At 38.4% G+C, this 25,146-nt stretch overlaps 1 protein-coding gene across 1 annotated transcript; it reads left to right on the top strand.

The window, feature by feature from the left end:
* The first annotated feature begins 1,090 nt into the window (after positions 1-1,090).
* LOC117343788 lies at positions 1,091-12,173 on the top strand. The gene is made up of 3 exons (XM_033906286.1): positions 1,091-1,208; positions 7,981-8,069; positions 11,198-12,173. The coding sequence occupies exons 2-3, from the start codon at positions 8,009-8,011 to the stop codon at positions 11,929-11,931; spliced, it is 795 nt and encodes a 264-aa protein (XP_033762177.1). The 5' UTR covers positions 1,091-1,208; positions 7,981-8,008; the 3' UTR covers positions 11,932-12,173.
* The last annotated feature ends 12,973 nt before the right edge of the window (positions 12,174-25,146 follow it).

Below are 25,146 nucleotides of genomic sequence, written 5' to 3'. Positions count from 1 at the left end.
AGCTACTGTATACGTCATGATACTGATACCGGACTATTGCTGATTAACATGTATAGCATAGCACATTGTAAACTTGAAGAACCATTGTTAGCCGTAAATGTTAACTGTCGGGACCCACGCTCTTGTCCTAGACAAAACACAAGAATGACATCGTTTAATTTTGATGTCAATTATTTTGTTAAATCTGGAAATCGAATACATAGTTCCTTAAAAGATATTAAAGAGTAAATTAAAAATACGCCTATTATCAGATAACAAATAAACGATGGAGTTTCCTTCACAGAAAAAAAATATATCTTGAATTTGGTAGCTCAAAATGAGTCTTCATGAACAATGCCATTGAAAAACGGTCGGTATTGTCTTAACAATTTAAATCTTCCAAAATACATTTCCGTAAAAAAAATTCTTTCCGTTGAATAATTAATGATTAACATTTCTATAGTTGTTATATTTTTTTTCATTTGTTGATAAATTGACATACTGAAACCGCTTTACAGGTGGTCTACATACCAGGCATGACTGTAGGTAATGATTTGGTAATGCTAGATTAGCAAGTGTTAAATTGTCATCGTAGATTATACTTGTGCTACGTACAAATATATAAATCCTATTGTTTATAATCCTCCACGAACTGTCCACGTTGTCTCTATTATAAAATGTTCCTCTTTTCTCCAAGCGACAAATGGTAATGGCGGTCATCTTGTTTTATTGTACTTTTAGATTTTAACGTCACCGATCTTTTTGACGAGATTAATAAAAATCCAACCACCCAATATATATTTTCATCAGCAACTGCCTGATCGTTATATCAATTTTACTAAGCGACCATCTATTTCAAAATGAGAGAAAAATTGATATTTTTTGTAATAATTAACTTAATTATTAATTTTACACATTACACTTTGTGAATTCTATATTACACATCAAACTTCGTGTACTTAAAAAAAAATTAAGTAATCACGGGTCTGACAATAGAAAAATGTTTTTGCTCCCAAGGTCACATCTAAATCGTGTTTGACTGATGTGTTTATCTCGAGATATGGTAATGTGGTGTACAGTGAAGAGTAATGTGTTGTCAAAACTTTCTCGTCAACCACTTACAGTAGTCCAGACAGCACACTGTAAACTTGTCATAAACATACCGCTAACACAGACCTCTACACGTACTGGAGAGCACGCACCACTCAGGCTACCTGCTAACAAAAAAGGTATGGCATTAGACTGTTAACAAATATTTCAACAATTTTTTAGTTGTTCTGTTCAACTTTCTAATTATAATTAGAATGGAAATGTCATTTATTGAATTTTCAAAGAAACCAAAACAATGTACCAATTAATTTTACGTTTTTGAAATGCCAGTCCTAACATTTTCTAATTGTTTTGTCATCGTTTTCTATTTTTTCTTATATTCAAAAATGCGCTTTTCTCTTCTTAACCTGAACTTGTTCACGGAATGAAGTCGTGATAAGCATTATGTTGCCAATGTTCAATGTTTAGGGCTTATTACACTTTGTTACTTTACACTTGAACATCAATTTCGCATACAAATGGTTAACTTTGACCAGTTTAAATACATAACAACATTAAACATCGAGCATGATTTAACCCAGGAAGACAGACCAGAGAAATAGCAGATGACTGGTTCAGTTTAAGGAAATAATATCTCTATTTAATCTACCTCTATACGCCAATGAATGGTCTAAAGTCTTCAACAAATATATGCAAAAGCAAATATCTGCGATTAAAATTGAATTAATGGACATAAAATACAAACATACAGAGATAAATTACAGTGATGAATATACAGAGATAGATTACAGTGACGAAAGAACAAAGATAAATTACAGTGATAAATATACAGATAAATTACAGTGATAAATATACAGATAAATTACAGTGATAAATATACAGATTAATTACAGTGATTAGAATACAGAGATAAATTACAGAGACGAAAATACAGAGATGAATTCCAGTTGTAAATATAAAGAGATACATTACAGTGATAAATATATAGAGATAAATTACAGTGATAAATATAAACAGATAAATCACAGTGATAAATATACAAAGATAAATTACAGTGCCGAAAATATAGACATAAACAATACATTGAATACATTATTTGGAATCATCACTAAAATGGAATACACTGTAAACATGTGCATAGTAAAACTTCTATCTATAGTAGATTGATTGTCTTGATGAAATAACGCATCCGTAATTATACAAGTTTTAATATTTTCACCACTAGTTAGGATTTAACTGAATAAGTAAGAGAAGGTTTTTAAAATGGGTTATTTCTAGGATAAATAGAAAACGAATGAAAAGAATACTATAAAGTACAAGAAAAAATGGGAGCATGAAGTTGGTTCCGAGTTCCGAGTTCCGTTTAACAAATACTGAAATACTTTGTATTAGCTTTATTGGTTTTGGTCCCAGTTCCGAGTTCCGTTTAACAAATACTGAAATACTTTGTATTAGCTTTATTGGTTTTGGTCCCAGTTCCGAGTTCCGTTTAAGAATATTGGTTTTGGTCCCAGTTCCGAGTTCCGTTTAAGAAAAACTGAAATACTATGTATTAGCTTGATTGGTTTTGGTCCAGTTCCGAGTTCCGTTTAAGAAAAACTGAAATATTATGTATTAGCTTTATTGGTTTTGGTCCAGTTCCGAGTTCCGTTTAAGAAAAACTGAAATACTATGTATTAGCTTGATTGGTTTTGGTCCAGTTCCGAGTTCCGTTTAAGAAAAACTGAAATACTTTGTATTAGCTTTATTGGTTTTGGTCCCAGTTCCGAGTTCCGTTTAAGATAAACGGAACTCGGAACCAGTTCCGAGTTCCGTTTAAGAAAAACTGAAATACTTTGTATTAGCTTTATTGGTTTTGGTCCCAGTTCCGAGTTCTGTTTAAGAATATTGGTTTTGGTCCCAGTTCCGAGTTCCGTTTAAGAAAAACTGAAATACTATGTATTAGCTTTATTGGTTTTGGTCCCAGCTCCGAGTTCCGTTTAAGAAAAACTGGAATACTATGTATTAGCTTTATTGGTTTTGGTCCAGTTCCGAGTTCCGTTTAAGAAAAACTGAAATACTATGTATTAGCTTGATTGGTTTTGGTCCAGTTCCGAGTTCCGTTTAAGAAAAACTTGAATACTATGTATTAGCTTTATTGGTTTTGGTCCCAGTTCCGAGTTCCGTTGAAGAAAAACTGAAATACTATGTATTAGCTTTATTGGTTTTGGTCCAGTTCCGAGTTCCGTTTAAGAAAAACTGAAATACTATGTATTAGCTTGATTGGTTTTGGTCCAGTTCCGAGTTCCGTTTAAGAAAAACTTGAATACTATGTATTAGCTTTATTGGTTTTGGTCCCAGTTCCGAGTTCCGTTTAAGAAAAACTGAAATACTATGTATTAGCTTTATTGGTTTTGGTCCAGTTCCGAGTTCCGTTTAAGAAAAACTGAAATACTATGTATTAGCTTGATTGGTTTTGGTCCAGTTCCGAGTTCCGTTTACTTAAACGGAACTCGGAACCAGTTCCGAGTTCCGTTTAAGAAAAACGGAACTGCAATGTATTAGCTTTACGAGTTTTGGTCCCAGTTCCGAGTTCCGTTTAAGAAAAACTGAAATACTATGTATTAGCCAGTTCCGAGTTCCGTTTAAGATAAACGGAACTCGGAACCAGTTCCGAGTTCCGTTTAAGAAAAACTGAAATACTTTGTATTAGCTTTATTGGTTTTGGTCCCAGTTCCGAGTTCTGTTTAAGAATATTGGTTTTGGTCCCAGTTCCGAGTTCCGTTTAAGAAAAACTGAAATACTATGTATTAGCTTTATTGGTTTTGGTCCCAGCTCCGAGTTCCGTTTAAGAAAAACTGGAATACTATGTATTAGCTTTATTGGTTTTGGTCCAGTTCCGAGTTCCGTTTAAGAAAAACTGAAATACTATGTATTAGCTTGATTGGTTTTGGTCCAGTTCCGAGTTCCGTTTAAGAAAAACTTGAATACTATGTATTAGCTTTATTGGTTTTGGTCCCAGTTCCGAGTTCCGTTTAAGAAAAACTGAAATACTATGTATTAGCTTTATTGGTTTTGGTCCAGTTCCGAGTTCCGTTTAAGAAAAACTGAAATACTATGTATTAGCTTGATTGGTTTTGGTCCAGTTCCGAGTTCCGTTTAAGAAAAACTTGAATACTATGTATTAGCTTTATTGGTTTTGGTCCCAGTTCCGAGTTCCGTTTAAGAAAAACTGAAATACTATGTATTAGCTTGATTGGTTTTGGTCCAGTTCCGAGTTCCGTTTAAGAAAAACTGAAATACTATGTATTAGCTTGATTGGTTTTGGTCCAGTTCCGAGTTCCGTTTACTTAAACGGAACTCGGAACCAGTTCCGAGTTCCGTTTAAGAAAAACGGAACTGCAATGTATTAGCTTTACGAGTTTTGGTCCCAGTTCCGAGTTCCGTTTAAGAAAAACTGAAATACTATGTATTAGCCAGTTCCGAGTTCCGTTTAAGAAAATATTCTATGTACTTTATCTCAATATGAGACCAGAATCTGAAGAAGAAAAACTTCATGTGTCAAATGGATGCAAAGTCATTTATCATTCACGTATGAATTTTAAGGGACTTGGTCCTAGTTTTCAGTTCCGTTGAAGAAAAACGAAACTCGGAACCAGTTCCGAGTTCCGTTTAAGTAAAACAGAACTAGGAACCAGTTCCGAGTTCCGTTTAAGCTAAACGGAACTAGGAACCAGTTCCGAGTTCCGTTTAAGAAAATATTCTATGTACTTTATCTCAATATGAGACCAGAATCTGAAGAAGAAAAACTACATGTGTCAAATGGATGCAAAGTCATTTATCATTCACGTATGAATTTTAAGGGACTTGGTCCTGGTTTTCAGTTCCGTTGAAGAAAAACGAAACTCGGAACCAGTCCGAGTTCCGTTTAAGTAAAACGGAACTGGGAACCAGTTCCGAGTTCCGTTTAAGGATAACAACACGACTGGTGTTGTAAAATTACGAGAAATTGTTGTGTTGTAACCTCCAAGAGAGAATGTTACAACGCAGTTTTCGTTCATGGTACATTTCCTTTTTTTACCCTTTCGTAAATTACAAGTAGTTTGTTAAAGCAGCTTTCTAGATATCGCGAAATGTGGTTCCATGGAGGGATATATGAGTTTTTATTTGTAGTTAATATATCTATATGTGTGAAGTTAAAGTACACAAACAAAGCAATAACTGCAAAGTATATTTCATACACCATTTTGTTTTTCAATATGGCTTCTACTGTTGAGGTGAAATGTCTATATGACGACTGGGAAAAAATCTTTAATTGGTATTACTGAAGTTTTATTCAACACAAATAAAAAAAAATACAATTTCATTGAATAATATTGAACAGTTCTTTCATTGGCACATGGAAACATAGAAATACGCGGAGCTGTTGCCAAAGGCCTTCCTTGTTATTCGCTGTCAATGATTAGACTAATTGATTAGATTAAATCTACAATTTGTGATATCACTAATTCGAATATATGGTATCATTAAATGATTTAACGATATCATGAATTCTAATTTATGATATCATTTAATGAATAAATTACATCAACAATTCGTATTGATATCACTTTATTCCTTGAATTAATGATATCAATAATGGAATTATTCATATAAATAAATCGAATAAATGATAACCATTAATTATGTCGCCCCCGTAAGTTTCGGAGAGACATATTGCTTTGTTCCCGCGAGGAGGGTATGCTTGGGATTGCATTTGAGTTTTGTAAGTCAGAGCTCACATGATCTGCTACTGAAAATATTAAATTTATTCATACGTTAAACTTTGTTTCCGTGCGATATTTTGTATTCTTGTTAACAAATCGTCTCCATTAAAAAAAAAATTGTATTTATTTTGTTTTTCAAGATTTTCAGCATAGTCAAATACCAAAATATAACCCATATACGCTTATCTTAAACGGAACTCGGAACTGGGACCAAAACCAATAAAGCTAATGCATAGTATTTCAGTTTTTCTTAAACGGAACTCGGAACTGGGACCAAAACCAATAAAGCTAATACATAGTATTTCAGTTTTTCTTAAACGGAACTCGGAACTGGTTCCGAGTTCCGTTTATCTTAAACGGAACTCGGAGCTGGGACCAAAACCAATCGAGCTAATACATAATATTTCAGCTTTTCCTAAACGGAACTCGGAACTGGGACCAAAACCCGTAAAGCTTATAAATACCAACATTACCTTAAACGGAACTCGGAACTTGTTAAACGGAACTCGGAACTGGTTCCTAGTTTCGTTTATCTTAAACGGATCTCAGAACTGGGACCAAAATCAAAAAAAGCTAATACATAATATTTCAGTTTTTCTTAAACGGAACTCGGAACTGGGACCTTAATCAATAAAGCTAATACATAGTATTTCAGTTTTTCCTAAACGGAACTCGGAACTGGGACCAAAACCCGTAAAGCTTATAAATACCAACATTACCTTAAACGCAACTCGGAACTTGTTAAACGGAACTCGGAACTGGTTCCTAGTTCCGTTTATTTTAAACGGAACTCGGAACTGGGACTAAAATCACAAAAAGCTAATACATAATATTTCAGTTTTTCTTAAACGGAACTCGGAACTGGGACTTTAATCAATAAAGCTAATTCATAGTATTTCAGTTTTTATTAAACGGAACTCGGAACTGGTTCCCAGTTCCGTTTTACTTAAACGGAACTCGGAACTGGTTCCTAGTTCCGTTTTTCTTAAACGGGTCTTAAACGGAACTCGGAACTGGTTCCGAGTTCCGTTTTACTTAAACGGAACTCGGAACCAACTTCAGGCTCCCAGAAAAAATAGCCCCGAAAGAGAGAACGTTGTGACCGTGATTCTTATAGATTTTCTCACATGCTGGCAGGATGTTTCAGTGAGGTAGTAGTATAAGACTGGATCAGTTCTGTACTCTCATTGGAAAACAAACACGAGCTACCACTGCCTGTCAAAACACACGCATGCGTTTGGCACACAGGGAAGACTGTCCTTAAAAGGCAATACAAACCAAACGAAACCTCACATAGAGTGGACACTGTTAATAAAAAAAAACATAAAGTAGAGAATCTGTACATTGTACAATGAAATTGATTGTATCCCTTAAACATTCACAAAAACAGAACCTTGTCATAATCGTGGACTAGTTGATAACGATACTTGTACTAAGGATCAGACAGGATTTCAATTCGTTAATACACGTTTTATGTAGATTGTATAGTTACAATTATGGTTTGATTGCATTGGCGCTATCGGGACTCCGTCTGGCAATCATATTTCAAAAATGCCCAGTGTATCATCAAATGAGAGACAAAAGCCATTACGACAAGAAAGCATATCATTATTTTCTTTTTAATGTAATTGTATCTTATATTAAACCATTATGCTTTCCTTTGTTAAATGTACCTGAATTGATTTGCATTTTCCTATTGTGATTAGTAATTGAGATTTCCACTAAATCACACACATCGTTTAGATTCGATCTCGAGTCTATTTGTATAATACCATCATTACGATTTCATTATGATTGTATAATCTGTTGTGATGATGAAATAAAGATGATAATAGCATTTTTCTATCTGTTTGAGCCTAGTTTTCTGGCGATATGAACATTTCATACGCTTTTACCTTTCATGGATATCCATGTGAATCTCTTTTTTAATAGCTTGCCTTTGTTTGATCGATTTTGAGTTAGAATTACGGTTTCGATAACAGATTATGTTCTTACTGTTTTCAGATCAGGATGCATTGAAATTTATTACGTTTAGAAACTTCAACAACCAAATGTGTGGTGTAAGCCGGCGCTATGTCAGCGACCCAGGACACATTGACATCGGAGAATCCTCAGGTTTTGCAATGTGCCTGTACATAACAAAAACAAAAGAATAGCTCATACATTATTGTATAAATGATACAGTTTATTCTTGTATATGTTACAGGTATTTCGTCGGCAAATCATTTGCAAAAATGAGTGCGTTCGTCACTCTAGTCATATTCTGCTTGTGTGGAAGTGCTGTTTCTGGCACTGGTGAGTATTGAAACGAAATGGGCGACAATATGATAAATGTGTATTATGCATATAGTTAGAAATGGCAGCTGATTTATGTCCGCAAAAGGTAGCATATGGACATTGAATACAAATATTCATACAAATTCATTGTACAATCAATCCTGACGATGACTAAATGTTTATACAGGGTGGTCAATGTGCCGTCAAATTCGTATGCTATCGATTCTATAACTGTAAATATGTGTTTATCATGTAACAACTATGTTATAATCGGTGTCATAACACTACACACTACATTATAACTACCCTGTTATAATCAGTGACGTCACACTACACACTACATTATAACTACCCTGTTATAATCAGTGACGTCACACTACACACTACATTATAACTACCCTGTTATAATCAGTGACTTCACACTACATTATAGCTACCCTGTTATAATCAGTGACGTCACACTACACACTACATTATAACTACCCTATTATAATCAGTGACTTCACATTACATTATAGCTAACCTGTTATAATCAGTGACGTCACACTACACACTACATTATAACTACCCTGTTATAATCAGTGACTTCACATTACATTATAACTGCCCCGTTAAATCAGTGACTTCACACAACACATTACATTATAACTACCCTGTTATAATCAGTGACTTCACACAACACATTACATTATAACTGCCCTGTTATAATCAGTGACTTCACACTACACTATAACTGCCCTGTTATAATCAGTGACGTAACATTACATTATAACTACCCTGTTATAATTAGTGACGTCACAGAAAATATTACATTATAACTACCCTGTTATAATCAGTGACGTCACACTACACATTACATTATAGCTACCCTGTTATAATCTGTGACTTCACACTACATTATAACTACCCTGTTATAATCAGTGACGTCACACTACACATTACATTATAACTACCCTGTTATAATCAGTGACGTCACACTACACATTACATTATAACTACCCTGTTATAATCAGTGACGTCTGCCCTGTTATAATCAGTGACGTCACACTACACATTACATTATAACTACCCTATTATAATCAGTGACGTCACACTACATTATAACTGCCCTGTTATAATCAGTGACGTCACACTACACATTACATTATAACTACCCTGTTATAATTAGTGACTTCACATTACATTATAACTACCCTGTTATAATCAGTGACGTCACACTACACACTACATTATAACTACCCTATTATAATCAGTGACGTCACTACATTATAGCTAACCTGTTATAATCAGTGACGTCACACTACACATTACATTATAACTACCCTGTTATAATCAGTGACGTCACACTACACATTACATTATAACTACCCTGTTATAATCAGTGACGTCACACTACACATTACATTATAACTACCCTGTTATAATCAGTGACGTCACACTACACATTACATTATAACTACCCTGTTATAATCAGTGACGTCACACTACACATTACATTATAACTGCCCTGTTATAATCAGTGACGTCACACTACACATTACATTATAACTACCCTATTATAATCAGTGACGTCACACTACATTATAACTGCCCTGTTATAATCAGTGACGTCACACTACACATTACATTATAACTACCCTGTTATAATTAGTGACTTCACATTACATTATAACTACCCTGTTATAATCAGTGACGTCACACTACACACTACATTATAACTACCCTATTATAATCAGTGACGTCACTACATTATAGCTAACCTGTTATAATCAGTGACGTCACACTACACATTACATTATAACTACCCTGTTATAATCAGTGACGTCACACTACACATTACATTATAACTACCCTGTTATAATCAGTGACGTCACACTACACACTACATTATAACTACCCTGTTATAATCAGTGACTTCACACAACACATTACATTATAACTACCCTGTTATAATTAGTGACGTCACAGAAAATATTACATTATAACTACCCTGTTATAATCAGTGACGTCACACTACACATTACGTTATAACTACCCTGTTATAATCAGTGACGTCACACTACACATTACATTATAACTACCCTATTATAATCAGTGACGTCACACTACATTATAACTGCCCTGTTATAATCAGTGACGTCACACTACATCATAACTGCCCTGTTTCAATCAGTGACGTCACACTACACATTACATTATAACTACCCTGTTATAATTAGTGACGTCACAGAAAATATTACATTATAACTACCCTGTTATAATCAGTGACGTCACACTACACATTACATTATAACTACCCTGTTATAATCTGTGACTTCACACTACATTATAACTACCCTGTTATAATCAGTGACGTCACACTACACATTACATTATAACTGCACTGTTATAATCAGTGACGTCACACTACACATTACATTATAACTACCCTTTTATAATCAGTGACGTCACACTACATTATAACTGCCCTGTTATAATCAGTGACGTCACACTACATCATAACTGCCCTGTTATAATCAGTGACGTCACACTACACACTACACTATAACTACCCTGTTATAATCAAAAACGTCACACAACACATTACATTATAACTACCCTGTTATAATCAGTGACGTCACATTACAATATAACTACCCTGTTATAATCAGTGACGTCACATTACATTATAACTACCTTGTTTTAATAAATGACGTCACACTACATATGACATAATTCTTTGATGAATAATGAACAAACCCAGGGGAGCACATTTACCTGGCGATTAGGATATAGAAGTGCTTCAATTGTGATATCAGAGATTCAAGGCACGACAGGTGTTAGACATATCACAAGATCTGGTAAGGGTGTGAATATCTTGTCTGTCAGATTTCCATGTCAGTTGCCTAGAATGCTGTTGGATAAAAAAGAAAAATTAAAAACAAAAACAACAGGCAATACAAACATATCAAAGGTATGTAAATCTTACATCCATTTCAATGTCGTATGTGATTATGACATTTGCAATTCTTCGCTTCACCTCACCAGTAACTTAATAAAATGAAAAATTCGTAAGACTCATTTTTTTGAATCTTATAAGAAATTGATGTAAATTTTTCAATATAGTTTCTGTTTGTAAAATACAAAAACTTTATATGTTAACTCAGGAACGACAGAAGAGAACCTTGCGGCATTGAAAACAGCTCCGAAGGAAATTGTCCCTCCGTATACAATATACGACAAACCTGTGGATAAAATCGGTGATCCAATCCCATACTCTGCCCAAAGAAGACGGGAACTAGGATATACTGCACAAAGACGGAACGAAATAGGATACACGGCACGAAAAAGGCGTGATCTGGCATATACCGCAGATAAAAGAAATGAGCTCGGATATACAGCACGCAAGAGGCGAGATCTTGGAAATGCGTACACCGCGGACAAAAGAAATGAGCTCGCATATTCGGCACGCAAGAGGCGAGATCTTGGAAATGCGTACACCGCGGACAAAAGAAATGAGCTCGCATATTCGGCACGCAAGAGGCGAGATCTTGGAAATGCCTACACTGCTGGCAAAAGAAACGAACTTGGATACACGGCACGAAAAAGGCGTGACCTTGCGTACACAGCGGATAAAAGAAACGAACTCGGATATACAGCACGCAAGAGGCGAGATCTTGGAAATGCGTACACAGCGGACAAAAGAAATGAGCTCGCATATTCGGCACGCAAGAGGCGAGATCTTGGAAATGCGTACACCGCGGACAAAAGAAATGAGCTCGCATATTCGGCACGCAAGAGGCGAGATCTTGGAAATGCGTACACCGCGGACAAAAGAAATAACCTCGCGTATACAGCACGCAAGAGGCGAGATATCCCAAAACAAAAGGCGGCTAAATAAGTAATATTATTTTGTTTGACAATGTTAACAAGCCATGGTTGCAATTAGCCTAAAACTTATATCGTTCTTGTAATATAATCGAATTTGTGTGTATATGAACATTAGAGTAAAGGTGAAAAAGCGCGCGTGTCAGAACGGGTATTAGAAGATCAGCTATTGAATTGCTGTACTTTGTCATGTAATATATCTGTAAAAAATTAATAAATATAATCATAACAATTAAAGTTGTTATTATAAATATCGATATGTATTTCGTACATTTGTATATATTGAATAACCACCCAGGGCAAAAACAAAACATTTTTTATAACATAGTTACCCCACAAAGCCAATATTTGGGATACGTGACAACATTTTGATCTGCTATATGAAAAGAATATAGTCAAAAGCTGACTGTGATTAACGCCTAATCTACTAAGGTATTTCTAAAAGAGAGTTGCTAATTATAATGCTATATGTGTGCCGATTTGCCTCATTAAATCACAGGTACCTGTCGAAGTGAGTGAGATTATTTTCATTTAATATGGTAAGTAAGAAGAGTATTAATAATCTGGAAACAATCAGATGCTTAATTTTAAAATGCCATGAAACATTTTAAAGTCCACTACTTGGAAAGCTATTTAAGAAAACTAAGGTAGATTCGCAACAATGAGATTAATGAATTGACTTGGGATGTACACACCAATCGCAATTATCTGTTGAGCAAGGAATATAAACAGAGAAGGTTCAGATCAAAATGTATCAGATGACTATACGATATTTGGTAACTAGGTATCAAAGCATGTCAGCTGTGTATCATACACACAAGTCTAGTGTGTGATCACCAGATATCTAATGCTAGTGTGTGATCACTAGCTATCTAATCTTAGTGTGTGATCATCAGATATCTAACCCTAGTGTGTGATCACCAGATATCTAATCTTAGTGTGTGATCTACAGATATATAATCCTAGTGTGTGATCACCAGATATCTTATCCTAGTGTGTGATCACCAGATATCTAATCTTAGTGTGTGATCTACAGATATCTAACCCTAGTGTGTGATCACCAGATATCTAATGCTAGTGTGTGATCACCAGATATCTAATGCTAGTATGTGATCACCAGATATCTAATCCTAGTGTGTGATCTACAGATATCTAATCCTAGTGTGTAATCACCAGATATCTAATCCTAGTGTGTAATCACCAGATATCTAATCCTAGTGTGTGATCTACAGATATATAATCCTAGTGTGTAATCACCAGATATCTAATCCTAGTGTGTGATCTACAGATATCTAATCCTAGTGTGTGATCACCAGATATCTAATCCTAGTGTGTGATCACCAGATATCTAATCCTAGTGTGTGATCACAAGAGATCATCAGATATCTTATCCTAGTATCTAGTCCTGGTGTGTGATCACCAGATATATAATGCTAGTGTGTAATCACCAGATATCTGATGCTAGTGTGTGATCTCCAGATATCTAATCCTAGTGTGTGATCACCAGATATCTAATCCCAGTGTGTGATCACCAGATATCTAATCCCAGTGTGTGATCTAGATATCTTATCATAGTATGTGATCACCTGATATCTAATCCCAGTGTGTGATCACCAGATATCTAATCCCAGTGTGTGATATACAGATATCTAATCCTAGTGTGTGATCACCAGATATCTAATCCTAGTATGTAATCACCAGATATCTAATTCTAGTTTGTGATCACCAGATATCTAATTATAGTGTGTGATCACCAGATATCTAATCCTAGTGTGTGATCACCAGATATCTAATCCTAGTGTGTGATCACCGGATATCTAATCATAGTGTGTGATCACCAGATATCTAATCCTAGTGTGTGATCTACAGATATATAATCCTAGTGTGTGATCACCAGATATCTTATCCTAGTGTGTGATCACCAGATATCGAATGCTAGTGTGTGATCACCAGATATCTAATCCTAGTAGGTGATCACCAGATATCTAATCCTAGTGTGTGATCACCAGATATCTTATCCTAGTGTGTGATCTACAGATATATAATCCTAGTGTGTGATCTACAGATATATAATCCTAGTGTGTGATCTACAGATATATAATCCTAGTGTGTGATCACCAGATATCTAATCCTAGTGAGTGATCATCAGATATCTAATCCCAGTGTGTGATCTACAGATATATAATCCTAGTGTGTGATCTACAGATATATAATCCTAGTGTGTGATCACCAGATATCTAATGCTAGTGTGTGATCACCAGATATCTTATCCTAGTGTGTGATCACCAGATATCTAATCCTAGTGTGTGATCTACAGATATATAATCCTAGTGTGTGATCATCAGATTTCTAATCCCAGTGTGTGATCACCAGATATCTAATCCCAGTGTGTTCTTCAGATATCTTATCCTAGTATGTGATCACCAGATATATAATCCTAGTGTGTAATCACCAGATATCTAATCCTAGTATGTGATCATCAGATATTTAACCCTAGTGTGTGGTCACCAGATATCTTATCCTAGTGTGTGATCACCAGATATCTAATCCTAGTGTGTGGTCACCAGATATCACCAGATATCTAATCCTAATGAGTGATCACAAGATATATAATAATATTGTGTGATCACCAGATGTCAAGTCCTATTGTATGTTCATCAGATATCACCAGATATTTAATCTAGGTGTGTGATCACCAGATATCTAATCCCAGTGTGTGATCACCAGATATCTAGTCCTATTGTGTGATCACAAGATATCATCAGATATCTAATCCTGGTGTGAAATCACGAGATTTCATCAAATTTCTAATCCTAGTGTGTCATCCCCAGATATCTTATCCTGTTGTGTGATCACCAGATTTCTATATAAAACTAGTGTGTGATTTACAGATATCTAATCCTAGTGTGTAATCACCAGATATCTAATCCTAGTGTGTGATCACCAGATATATAATCCCAGTGTGTGATCACCAGATATCTAATCCTAGTGAGTGATCACCAGATATCTAATGCTAGTGTGTGATCACCAGATATATAATGCTAGTATGTGATCTACAGATATATAATCCCAGTGTGTGATCACCAGATATATAATCCCAGTGTGTGATCACCAGATTTCATCAGATTTCTAATCTTAGTGTGTGATCACCAGATATCTAATCCTAGTGTGTGATCACCAGATATCTAATCCTAGTGTGTGATCTACAGATATCTAATCCTAGTGTGTGATCTACAGATATATAATCCTAGTGAGTGATCACCAGATATCTAATCCTAGTGTGTGATCACTAGATTTCATCAGATTTCTAATCCTTGTGTGTGATCACCAGATTTCATCAGATTTCTAATCCTAGTGTGTGATCACCAGATATATAATCCTAGTGTGTGATCACCAGATATCTAATCCCAGTGTGTGATCTACAGATATCTTATCCTAGTATGTGATCACCAGATATCTAATCCCAGTGTGTGATCACCAGATTTCATACGATTTCTAATCCTTGTGTGTGATCTACAGATATCTAATCCTAGTGTGTGATCACCAGATATATAATCCTAGTGTGTGATCACCAGATATCTAATCCCAGTGTGTGATCTACAGATATCTTATCCTAGTATGTGATCACCAGATATCTAATCCCAGTGTGTGATCACCAGATTTCATACGATTTCTAATCCTTGTGTGTGATCTACAGATATATAATCCTAGTGTGTGATCTACAGATATCTAATCCCAGTGTGTGATCTACAGATATCTTATCCTAGTATGTGATCACCAGATATCTAATCCCAGTGTGTGATCACCAGATTTCATACGATTTCTAATCCTTGTGTGTGATCTACAGATATATAATCCTAGTGTGTGATCACCAGATATCTAATCCCAGTGTGTGATCTACAGATATCTTATCCTAGTATGTGATCACCAGATATCTAATCCCAGTGTGTGATCACCAGATATCTAATGCTAGTGGGTGATCACCAGATATCTAATCCTAGTGTGTGATCACAAGAGATCATCAGATATCTTATCCTAGTATCTAGTCCTGGTGTGTGATTACCAGATATCTAATGCTAGTGTGTGATCACCAGATATCCAATCCTAGTGTGTGATCACCAGATATCTTATCCTAGTATGTGATCACCAGAAATATAAATGCACATCAGTTTAACGTGTTATCCAAATTCACCCCATTCTTGCCTGCGATCAGCGGAAATATAAATCACGTCAGACTAAAATGTTTGATCACCAGATATCCCAATCTTAAAGTATATATTCATTATTAACATTGCAGACAGTTTTTGACCAGATATGTCTATTTCAATATGGCTAGAGGCCTAGAAAACGAGTGTACATACCGTAATAGTGCTAATGGACATTTCAAAGCTTGGCGAAATTTGGGTAAAGTGAGCAGCATTTTGCTCTCTGGATAGTCATATTCAATGAAATACATCCTTGATTGCATATAACAAGAATTAAAACAAAACAAAACAAAAACAAAAAACAAAAACACACACGACTATTTTTGTTTTTGTTTTTTTATCCTAAAGGAAAATCAACCATGAAAGCTACCCGTCTGTAGCAGTAAGCAATATCTTTAGGTTTATTGGTTTATGAAATATACGTGTGTGAACACATAGTGTGATCTTTATTATTTCCTACTTACAGTAGTAAATATCAGTTATTTTGCTAAAATGAAATAATAGGTGAGGTATGTTGGCGGTGTCTATCAACGTGTAAATGACATCGGCCTGAGATGTCAGAGGTATTAATTATGTTACAGTTCCTTGTACTAACATAGTAATTGTGTGTCACCATATATCAAGCCTATTCCGCTTTGTCAGCATAGTAAACGTAATTAAACAAACTACAAAATGAAATACATTTGCATACAAATATCTTAACACAATACTTTCCCAGCAGCCCGACTTTTCTAAGTCACTGGATGAGAGTCCATCAATTACGAGTGTGTTGGTACGCCCGAAATGTGTTGTAACTATATACCAAGTGAGGTTAATGTTGGACTTATTCTTTTTGATTGTTGACCCGTGGTAATATTGTCTGAACTGTTGACCCTTGGTACCATTGTCTGGATAGTTGACCCTTGGTACCATTGCCTGGATTGTTGACCCGTGGTAATATTGTCTGAACTGTTGACCCTTGGTACCATTGTCTGGATAGTTGACCCTTGGTACCATTGCCTGGATTGTTGACCCGTGGTACCATTGTTTGGATTGTTGACCCGTGGTACCGTTCCCCAGATAGTTGACTCGTGGTACCTTTGCCTGGACTTTTGACCAGTGATACCATTTCCTGCACTGTTGACCCGTAGTACCATTGCCTGGACTGTTGACCCATGGTACCATTGTCTCGACTTTTGACCTGTGGTACCTTGTCTGAACTGTTGACTCATGCTACCATTGGCTGGACTGTTGACTCGTGCTACAATTGTCAAGACTGTTGACCCATCTTACCATTGCCTGGATTGTTGACCCATGGTACCATTGCCTGCACTGTTGACCATCTTACCATTGCCTGGATGGTTGACCCGTGCTAATATTGTCTGAACTGTTGACCCTTGGTACCATTGCCTGGATTGTTGACCCGTGGTAATATTGTCTGAACTGTTGACCCGTGGTACCATTGCCTGGACTGTTGATCCATGGTACCATTGCCTGGACTGTTGATCCATGGTACCATTGCCTGGACTGTTGACCCATGGTACCATTGCCTGGACTGTTGATCCATGGTACCATTGTCTGGACTGTTGACACATGGTACCATTGTCTGGACTGTTGACCCATGGTACCATTGTCTGGAATGTTGACCCTTGGTACCATTGTCTGGACTGTTGACCCGTGGTACCATTGCCTGGACTGTTGACCCATGGTACCATTGCCTGGACTGTTGACTTATGCTACCATTGCCTGGACTGTTGACCCATGGTACCATTGTCTGGACTGTTGACCCATGGTAATATTGCCTGGACTGTTGACCCATGGTACCATTGCCTGGACTGTTGACCCATGCTCCATTGCCTGGACTGTTGATCCAGGGTACCATTGCCTGGACTGTTGATCCAGGGTACCATTGCCTGGACTGTTGATCCAGGGTACCATTGCCTGGACTGTTGAACCGTGGTACCATTGCCTGGACTGTTGACCCATGGTACCTTGTCTCGACTTTTGACCTGTGGTACCTTGTCTGAACTGTTGACTCATGCTACCATTGCCTGGACTGTTGACTCGTGCTACAATTGTCAGGACTGTTGACCCATCTTACCATTGCCTGGATTGTTGACCCATGGTACCATCCCTGGATTCTTGATCCATGGTACCATTGCCTGGACTGTTGACTCATGGTACCATTGCCTGGACTGTTGACACATGGTACCATTGCCTGGACTGTTGACCATCTTACCATTGCCCGGATTGTTGACCCATGGTACCATTGCCTGGACTGTTGATCCAGGGTACCATTGCCTGGACTGTTGATCCAGGGTACCATTGCCTGGACTGTTGATCCAGGGTACCATTGCCTGGACTGTTGAACCGTGGTACCATTGCCTGGACTGTTGACCCATGGTACCTTGTCTCGACTTTTGACCTGTGGTACCTTGTCTGAACTGTTGACTCATGCTACCATTGCCTGGACTGTTGACTCGTGCTACAATTGTCAGGACTGTTGACCCATCTTACCATTGCCTGGATTGTTGACCCATGGTACCATCCCTGGATTCTTGATCCATGGTACCATTGGTACCATTGTCTCGACTTTTGACCTGTGGTACCTTGTCTGAACTGTTGACTCATGCTACCATTGCCTGGACTGTTGACTCGTGCTACAATTGTCAGGACTGTTGACCCATCTTACCATTGCCTGGATTGTTGACCCATGGTACCATCCCTAGATTCTTGATCCATGGTACCATTGCCTGGACTGTTGACTCATGGTACCATTGCCTGGATCGTTGACACATGGTACCATCCCTGGATTGTTGACCCATTGTACCATCCCTGGATTCTTGATCCATGGTACCATTGCCTGGACTGTTGACCCATGGTACTATTGTCTGGACTATTGACCCGTAGTAATATTGTCTGGACTGTTGACCCATGCTACCATTGTCTGGACTGTTGACTCATGCTACCATAGCCTGGACTATTCACTCATGCTACCATTGTCTGGATTGGTTACCCATGGTGCCTTGTCTGGATAGCTGACCCATAGCACCATTGCCTGGACTGTTGACCTATGGTAGCATTGCCTGGATAGTTGACCCATGGTACCATTGTCTGGACTGTTGACCCGTGGTAATATTGTCTGGACTGTTGACCCGTGGTACCATTACCTGGACTGTTGACCCATGGTACTATGGTCTGGATTGTTGACCCATGGTACCTTGTCTGAACTGTTGACCCATGCTACCATTGTCTGGACTGTTGACCCATGGTACTATTGTCTGGACTATTGACCCGTGGTAATATTGTCTGAACTGTTGACCCATGCTACCATTGTCTGGACTGTTGACTCATCCTACCATAGCCTGGACTATTCACTCATGCTACCATTGTCTGGATTGGTTACCCATGGTACCTTGTCTGGATAGCTGACCCATAGCACCATTGCCTGGATGGTTGACCTATGGTAGCATTGCCTGGATAGTTGACCCATAGCACCATTGTCTGGACTGTTGACCCATGGTACCATCCCTGGACTGTTGACCCATGGTACCATCCCTAGACTGTTGACCCATGGTACCATTGCCTGGACTGTTGACCCATGGTACCATTGCCTGGATTGTTGACCCATAGCACCATTGTCTGGACTGTTGACCCATGGTACCATCCCTGGACTGTTGACCCATGGTACCATTGTCTGGACTGTTGACACATGGTACCATTGCCTGGACTGTTGAACCATGGTACCTTGTCTGGATAGTTGACCCATGGTACCATTGTCTGGACTGTTGACCCAAAGTACCATTGTCTGGATTTTTGACCCCTGGTACCATTGTCTGGATAGTTGACCCCTGGTACTATTGTCTCGACTGTTGACCCGTGCTACCATTGCCTGGACTATTGACTCATGCTACCATTGTCTGGATAGTTGACCCATAGCACCATTGCCTTGACTGTTGACCTGTGGTACCATTGCCTGGATAGTTGACCCATAACACCATTGCCTGGATAGTTGACCCATAGTACCATTGCCTGGACTGTTGACTCATGCTACCATTACCTGAACTGTTGACCCATGGTACCATTGTCTGAACTGTTGACCCTTGGTACCATTGTCTGAACTGTTGACCCATGGTACCATTGTCTCGACTATTGACTCATGCTACCATTGTCTGGATTGTTGACCCATGGTACCATTGCCTGCACTGTTGACCCATGGTACCATTGCCTGGACTGTTGACTCGTGCTACCATTGCCTGACTGTTGACCCATGGTACCTGTCTGGATAGTTGACCCATAGCACCATTGTCAGGACTGTTGACCCATGGCACCATTGCCTGGACTGTTGACCCATGGTACCATTGCCTGGATTATTGACCCATGTTACCTTCTCTGAACTGTTGACCCATGGTACCATTGCCTGAACTGTTGACCCGTGGTAATATTGTCTGGACTGTTGACCCATATTATCATTGCCTGGATTGTTGACCCGTGGTACCATTGTCTGGACTGTTGACCCATGGTACCATTGTCTCGACTGTTGACCCATGGTACCATTGCCTGGACTGTTGACCCATGGTACCATTGTCTCGACTATTGACTCATGCTACCATTGTCTGGATTGTTGACCCATGGTACCTTGTCTGGATAGTTGACCCATGGTACCATGGTCTGGACTGTTGACCCATGGTACCATTGTCTGGACTGTTGACCTATGGTACAATTGTCAGGACTGTTGACCCATGGCACCATTGCCTGGATTGTTGACCCATGATACCATTGTCTCGACTGTTGACCCATGGTACCTTCTCTGAACTGTTGACTCATGCTACCATTGCCTGGACTGTTGACTCGTGCTACCATTGTCTGGACTGTTGACCCATGGTACCATTGCCTGGATAGTTGACCCATAGTACCATTGCCTGGACTGTTGACTCATGCTACCATTACCTGAACTGTTGACCCGTGGTACCATTGCCTGGATTGTTGACCTGTGGTACCATTGTCTCGACTGTTGACCCATGGTACCTTCTCTGAACTGTTGACTCATGCTACCATTGTCTGGACTGTTGATCCATGGTACCATTGCCTGGATAGTTGACCCATAGTACCATTGCCTGGACTGTTGACTCATGCTACCATTGCCTGGACTGTTGACTCGTGCTACCATTGCCTGGACTGTTGACTCGTGCTACCATTGTCTGGACTGTTGACCCATGGTACCATTGTCTGGACTGTTGACCCATGGTACCATTGCCTGGACTGTTGACCCATGGTACCATTGTCTGGACTGTTGACACATGGTACCATTGTCTTGACTGTTGACCCATGGTACCTTGTCTGGATAGTTGACCCATGGTACCATTGTCTGGACTGTTGACCCATGGTACCATTGCCTGGACTGTTGACCCATGGTACCATTGCCTGGACTGTTGACCCATGGTACCATTGTCTGGACTGTTGACACATGGTACCATTGTCTTGACTGTTGACCCATGGTACCTTGTCTGGATAGTTGACCCATGGTACAATGGTCTGGACTGTTGACCCATGGCATGGTACCATTGTCTGGACTGTTGATCCATGGTACCATTGCCTGGACTGTTGACCCATGGTACCATTGTCTGGACTGTTGACCCATGGTACCATTGCCTGGACTGTTGACCCATGGTACCATTGCCTGGACTGTTGACCCATGGTACCATTGCCTGGACTGTTGACCCATGGTACCATTGTCTGGACTGTTGACACATGGTACCATTGTCTTGACTGTTGACCCATGGTACCATTGCCTGGACTGTTGACCCATGGTACCATTGTCTGGACTGTTGACCCATGGTACCATTGCCTGGACTGTTGACCCATGGTACCATTGCCTGGACTGTTGACCCATGGTACCATTGTCTGGACTGTTGACACATGGTACCATTGTCTTGACTGTTGACCCATGGTACCTTGTCTGGATAATTGACCCATGGTACCATGGTCTGGACTGTTGACCCATGGTACCATTGTCTGGACTGTTGACACATGGTACCATTGTCTGGACTGTTGACACATGGTACCATTGTCTGGACTGTTAACCCATAGTACCATTGACTGTTGACTCATGCTACCATTGCCTAGTTTTATTGATTCTGACATTTTAGGTCAATAGCATCCCCTATCCCAGAAACAAGTAACCTTTACAGAACAATATCAATATGAAGTTAATAACAGGCAAATAGCCTCACACAATGATAGTCAAGTTAATTAATGTTCAATGAAGGGTATAGACTAGATTCTTGATTGATGAATTTGCAAACAAAAAAAATTTGTTTTAGTTGTTGCGAGTTTTTGAGTAAGTGTAATTACTAAGGTCAATTTAAGGTTTAACCAACATACCAGTCTTAGCTCCACAACACTCAAAAACATAAGGATGCCATTCTTAAATGACAACATTTTGGAAAAGATGTCACAGTGACTTCATTTTGAACAAGAGATCCCAGAGGGATCTTGGCGCCCACCATTGAATGTTCTTTATAGGTTCCATGTCAGATTGATCTTTTCTCTACTTTTCTCTTCTTCTAAGTCTTACTAATCTGTGTAAACTCAGAAGAAACCTCTAGTACTTTTCAAACAAGGGAAACCTATATATAAAATTTAAGATTTAGGCACCAAGGGGAACCTATATATATGGAATTTGAGAAAGATTCCTTCAGTGCTTTCTGAGAAATAGTGATAACAAACTTCAATTGTCAAAATCCAAGATGGCTGCTTGTCGGCCATGTTGTTTTCCGATTGGTCTCAAAATGCAATATGCATAACTAGGCACCTGGGGGAACCTACATATGAAATTTCAGGAAGATCCCTTCATTAGTTTCTTAGTTATAGTGATAACCAGTTTCAATTTTCGAAATCCAAGATGGCTGCCTGTCGGCCATGTTGTTTTCTGATTGGTCTCAAAATGCAATATGCATAACTAGGCACCAAGGGGAACCTACATATGAAATTTGAGAAAGATCCTTCAGTGCTTTCTTAGAAATAGCGATAACAAACTTCAATGGTCAAAATCCAAGATGGCTGCCCGTCGGCCATGTTGTTTTCCGATCGGTCCCAAAATGCAATATGCATAACTAGGCACCAAGGTAAACCTACATATAAAATTTGAGAAAGATCCCTTCAGTACTTTCTCAGAAATAGCGATAACAAACTTCAATGGTCAAAATCCAAGATGGCTGCCCGTCGGCCATGTTGTTTTCCGATCAGTCCCAAAATGCGATATGCATTACCAGGCACCAAGGGGAACCTACATATGAAATTTGAGAAAGATCCCTTCAGTACTTTCTCAGAAATGGCAATAACAAACTTTAATGGTCAAAATCCAAGATGGCTGCCTGTCGGCCATGTTGTTTTCCGATTGGTCTCAAAATGCTATATGCATAACTAAGCACCAAGGTGAACCTACATAACAAATATGAAAAAGATCCCTTTAGTACTTTCACAGAAATAGCGATAACAAACTTCAATTGTCAAAATCCAAGATGGCTGCCTGTCGGCCATGTTGTTTTCAGATCGGTCTCAAAATGCTATATGCATAACTAAGCACCAAGGGGAACCTACATAACAAATATGAAAAAGATCCCTTTAGTACTTTCACAGAAATAGCGATAACAAACTTCAATTGTCAAAATCCAAGATGGCTGCCTGTCGGCCATGTTGTTTTCAGATCGGTCCCAAAATGCAATATGCATAACTAGGCACTAAGGGGAACCTACATTTGAAATTTGAGAAAGATCCTTCAGTGCTTTCTTAGAAATAGCGATAACAAACTTCAATGGTCAAAATCCAAGATGGCTGCCCGTCGGCCATGTTGTTTTCCGATCGGTCCCAAAATGCAATATGCATAACTAGGCACCAAGGGAAACCTACATATAAAATTTGAGAAAGATCCCTTCAGTACTTTCTCAGAAATAGCGATAACAAACTTCAATGGTCAAAATCCAAGATGGCTGCCCGTCGGCCATGTTGTTTTCCGATCGGTCCCAAAATGCAATATGCATAACTAGGCACCAAGGGAAACCCACATATCAAATTTGAGAAAGATCCCTTCAGTACTTTCTTAGAAATAGCGATAACAAACTTCAATTGTCAAAATCCAAGATGGCTGCCTGTCGGCCATGTTGTTTTCCGATCGGTCCCAAAATGCAATATGCATAACTAGGCACCAAGGGAAACCAACATATGAAATTTGAGAAAGATCCCTTCAGTACTTTCTGAGGATTAGCGATAACAAGAATTGTTTACGGACGGACGGACGGACGGAGGGACGGACGGACGGACGGACGACGGACCACGGACGCAGGGCGATTTGAATAGCCCACCATCTGATGATGGTGGGCTAAAAATTCAAGTTCATCATCCATTGTTCATCCAAGATAAAGATATAAATGTCCATTGTCCTATGACAATTATAAGACACACATTGACCTGATTTTGAAGAAAAAAAAGCTAATAATCTTTTTGCCATCCCAGTTGTCATTTTCCATTGTCCTATGGCAGTGTTGAGAAAATTAGGTCACAATGACGTAATTTTGCAAAATTAAAATTTGACATCTATTGCTCATCCCAAATGTCAAATTTCATAATCATATGACATTTTATTTACAAAAGTAGGGCATAGTGACCTAATTTTGCATATTTCAAGTTCAGCATCTATTGCTCATCCCAGTGGTCAATTTTCATTGTTCAATGGCATTGTATAGAAATGTAGGTCACAATGTCCTAATTTTGCAAAAGTCAGGTTTAGGATCCAATGTTCATCCAAGATATAAATGTGCATTGCTCTGTGGCATTTTTTTTAAGTGTGTGACAGTGACCTAATTCTATCAATTTAAAGTCCAACATCTATTGCTCATCTCGGATGTCAAATTCCATTTTTGGGAAATGTAAGTCACTGTGACATTCAGCATCTATTGCTCACCTCAGATGTCAACTTTCATTGTATTGTTCCATGGTAATGTTTAGAAAAAGTCACAGTAATCTAATTTTCCAAATTAAAGATC

The sequence above is a fragment of the Pecten maximus genome, chromosome 15, assembly GCF_902652985.1.
Source record: "Pecten maximus chromosome 15, xPecMax1.1, whole genome shotgun sequence".
In the NCBI taxonomy this organism is placed as follows: domain Eukaryota; kingdom Metazoa; phylum Mollusca; class Bivalvia; order Pectinida; family Pectinidae; genus Pecten; species Pecten maximus.
The sequence above is the reverse complement of the archived record's forward strand: the minus strand, read 5'-3'. Positions and strand labels throughout refer to the sequence as shown.

Excerpts from the sequence above, each read along its gene's own strand:
- LOC117343788 (XM_033906286.1), top strand. The coding sequence starts at position 8,009 with ATGAGTGCGTTCGTCACTCTAGTCATATTCTGCTTGTGTGGAAGTGCT. Across the intron at positions 8,070-11,197 it reads AAGTGCTGTTTCTGGCACTG|GAACGACAGAAGAGAACCTT; the intron begins GTGAGTATTGAA and ends ATGTTAACTCAG.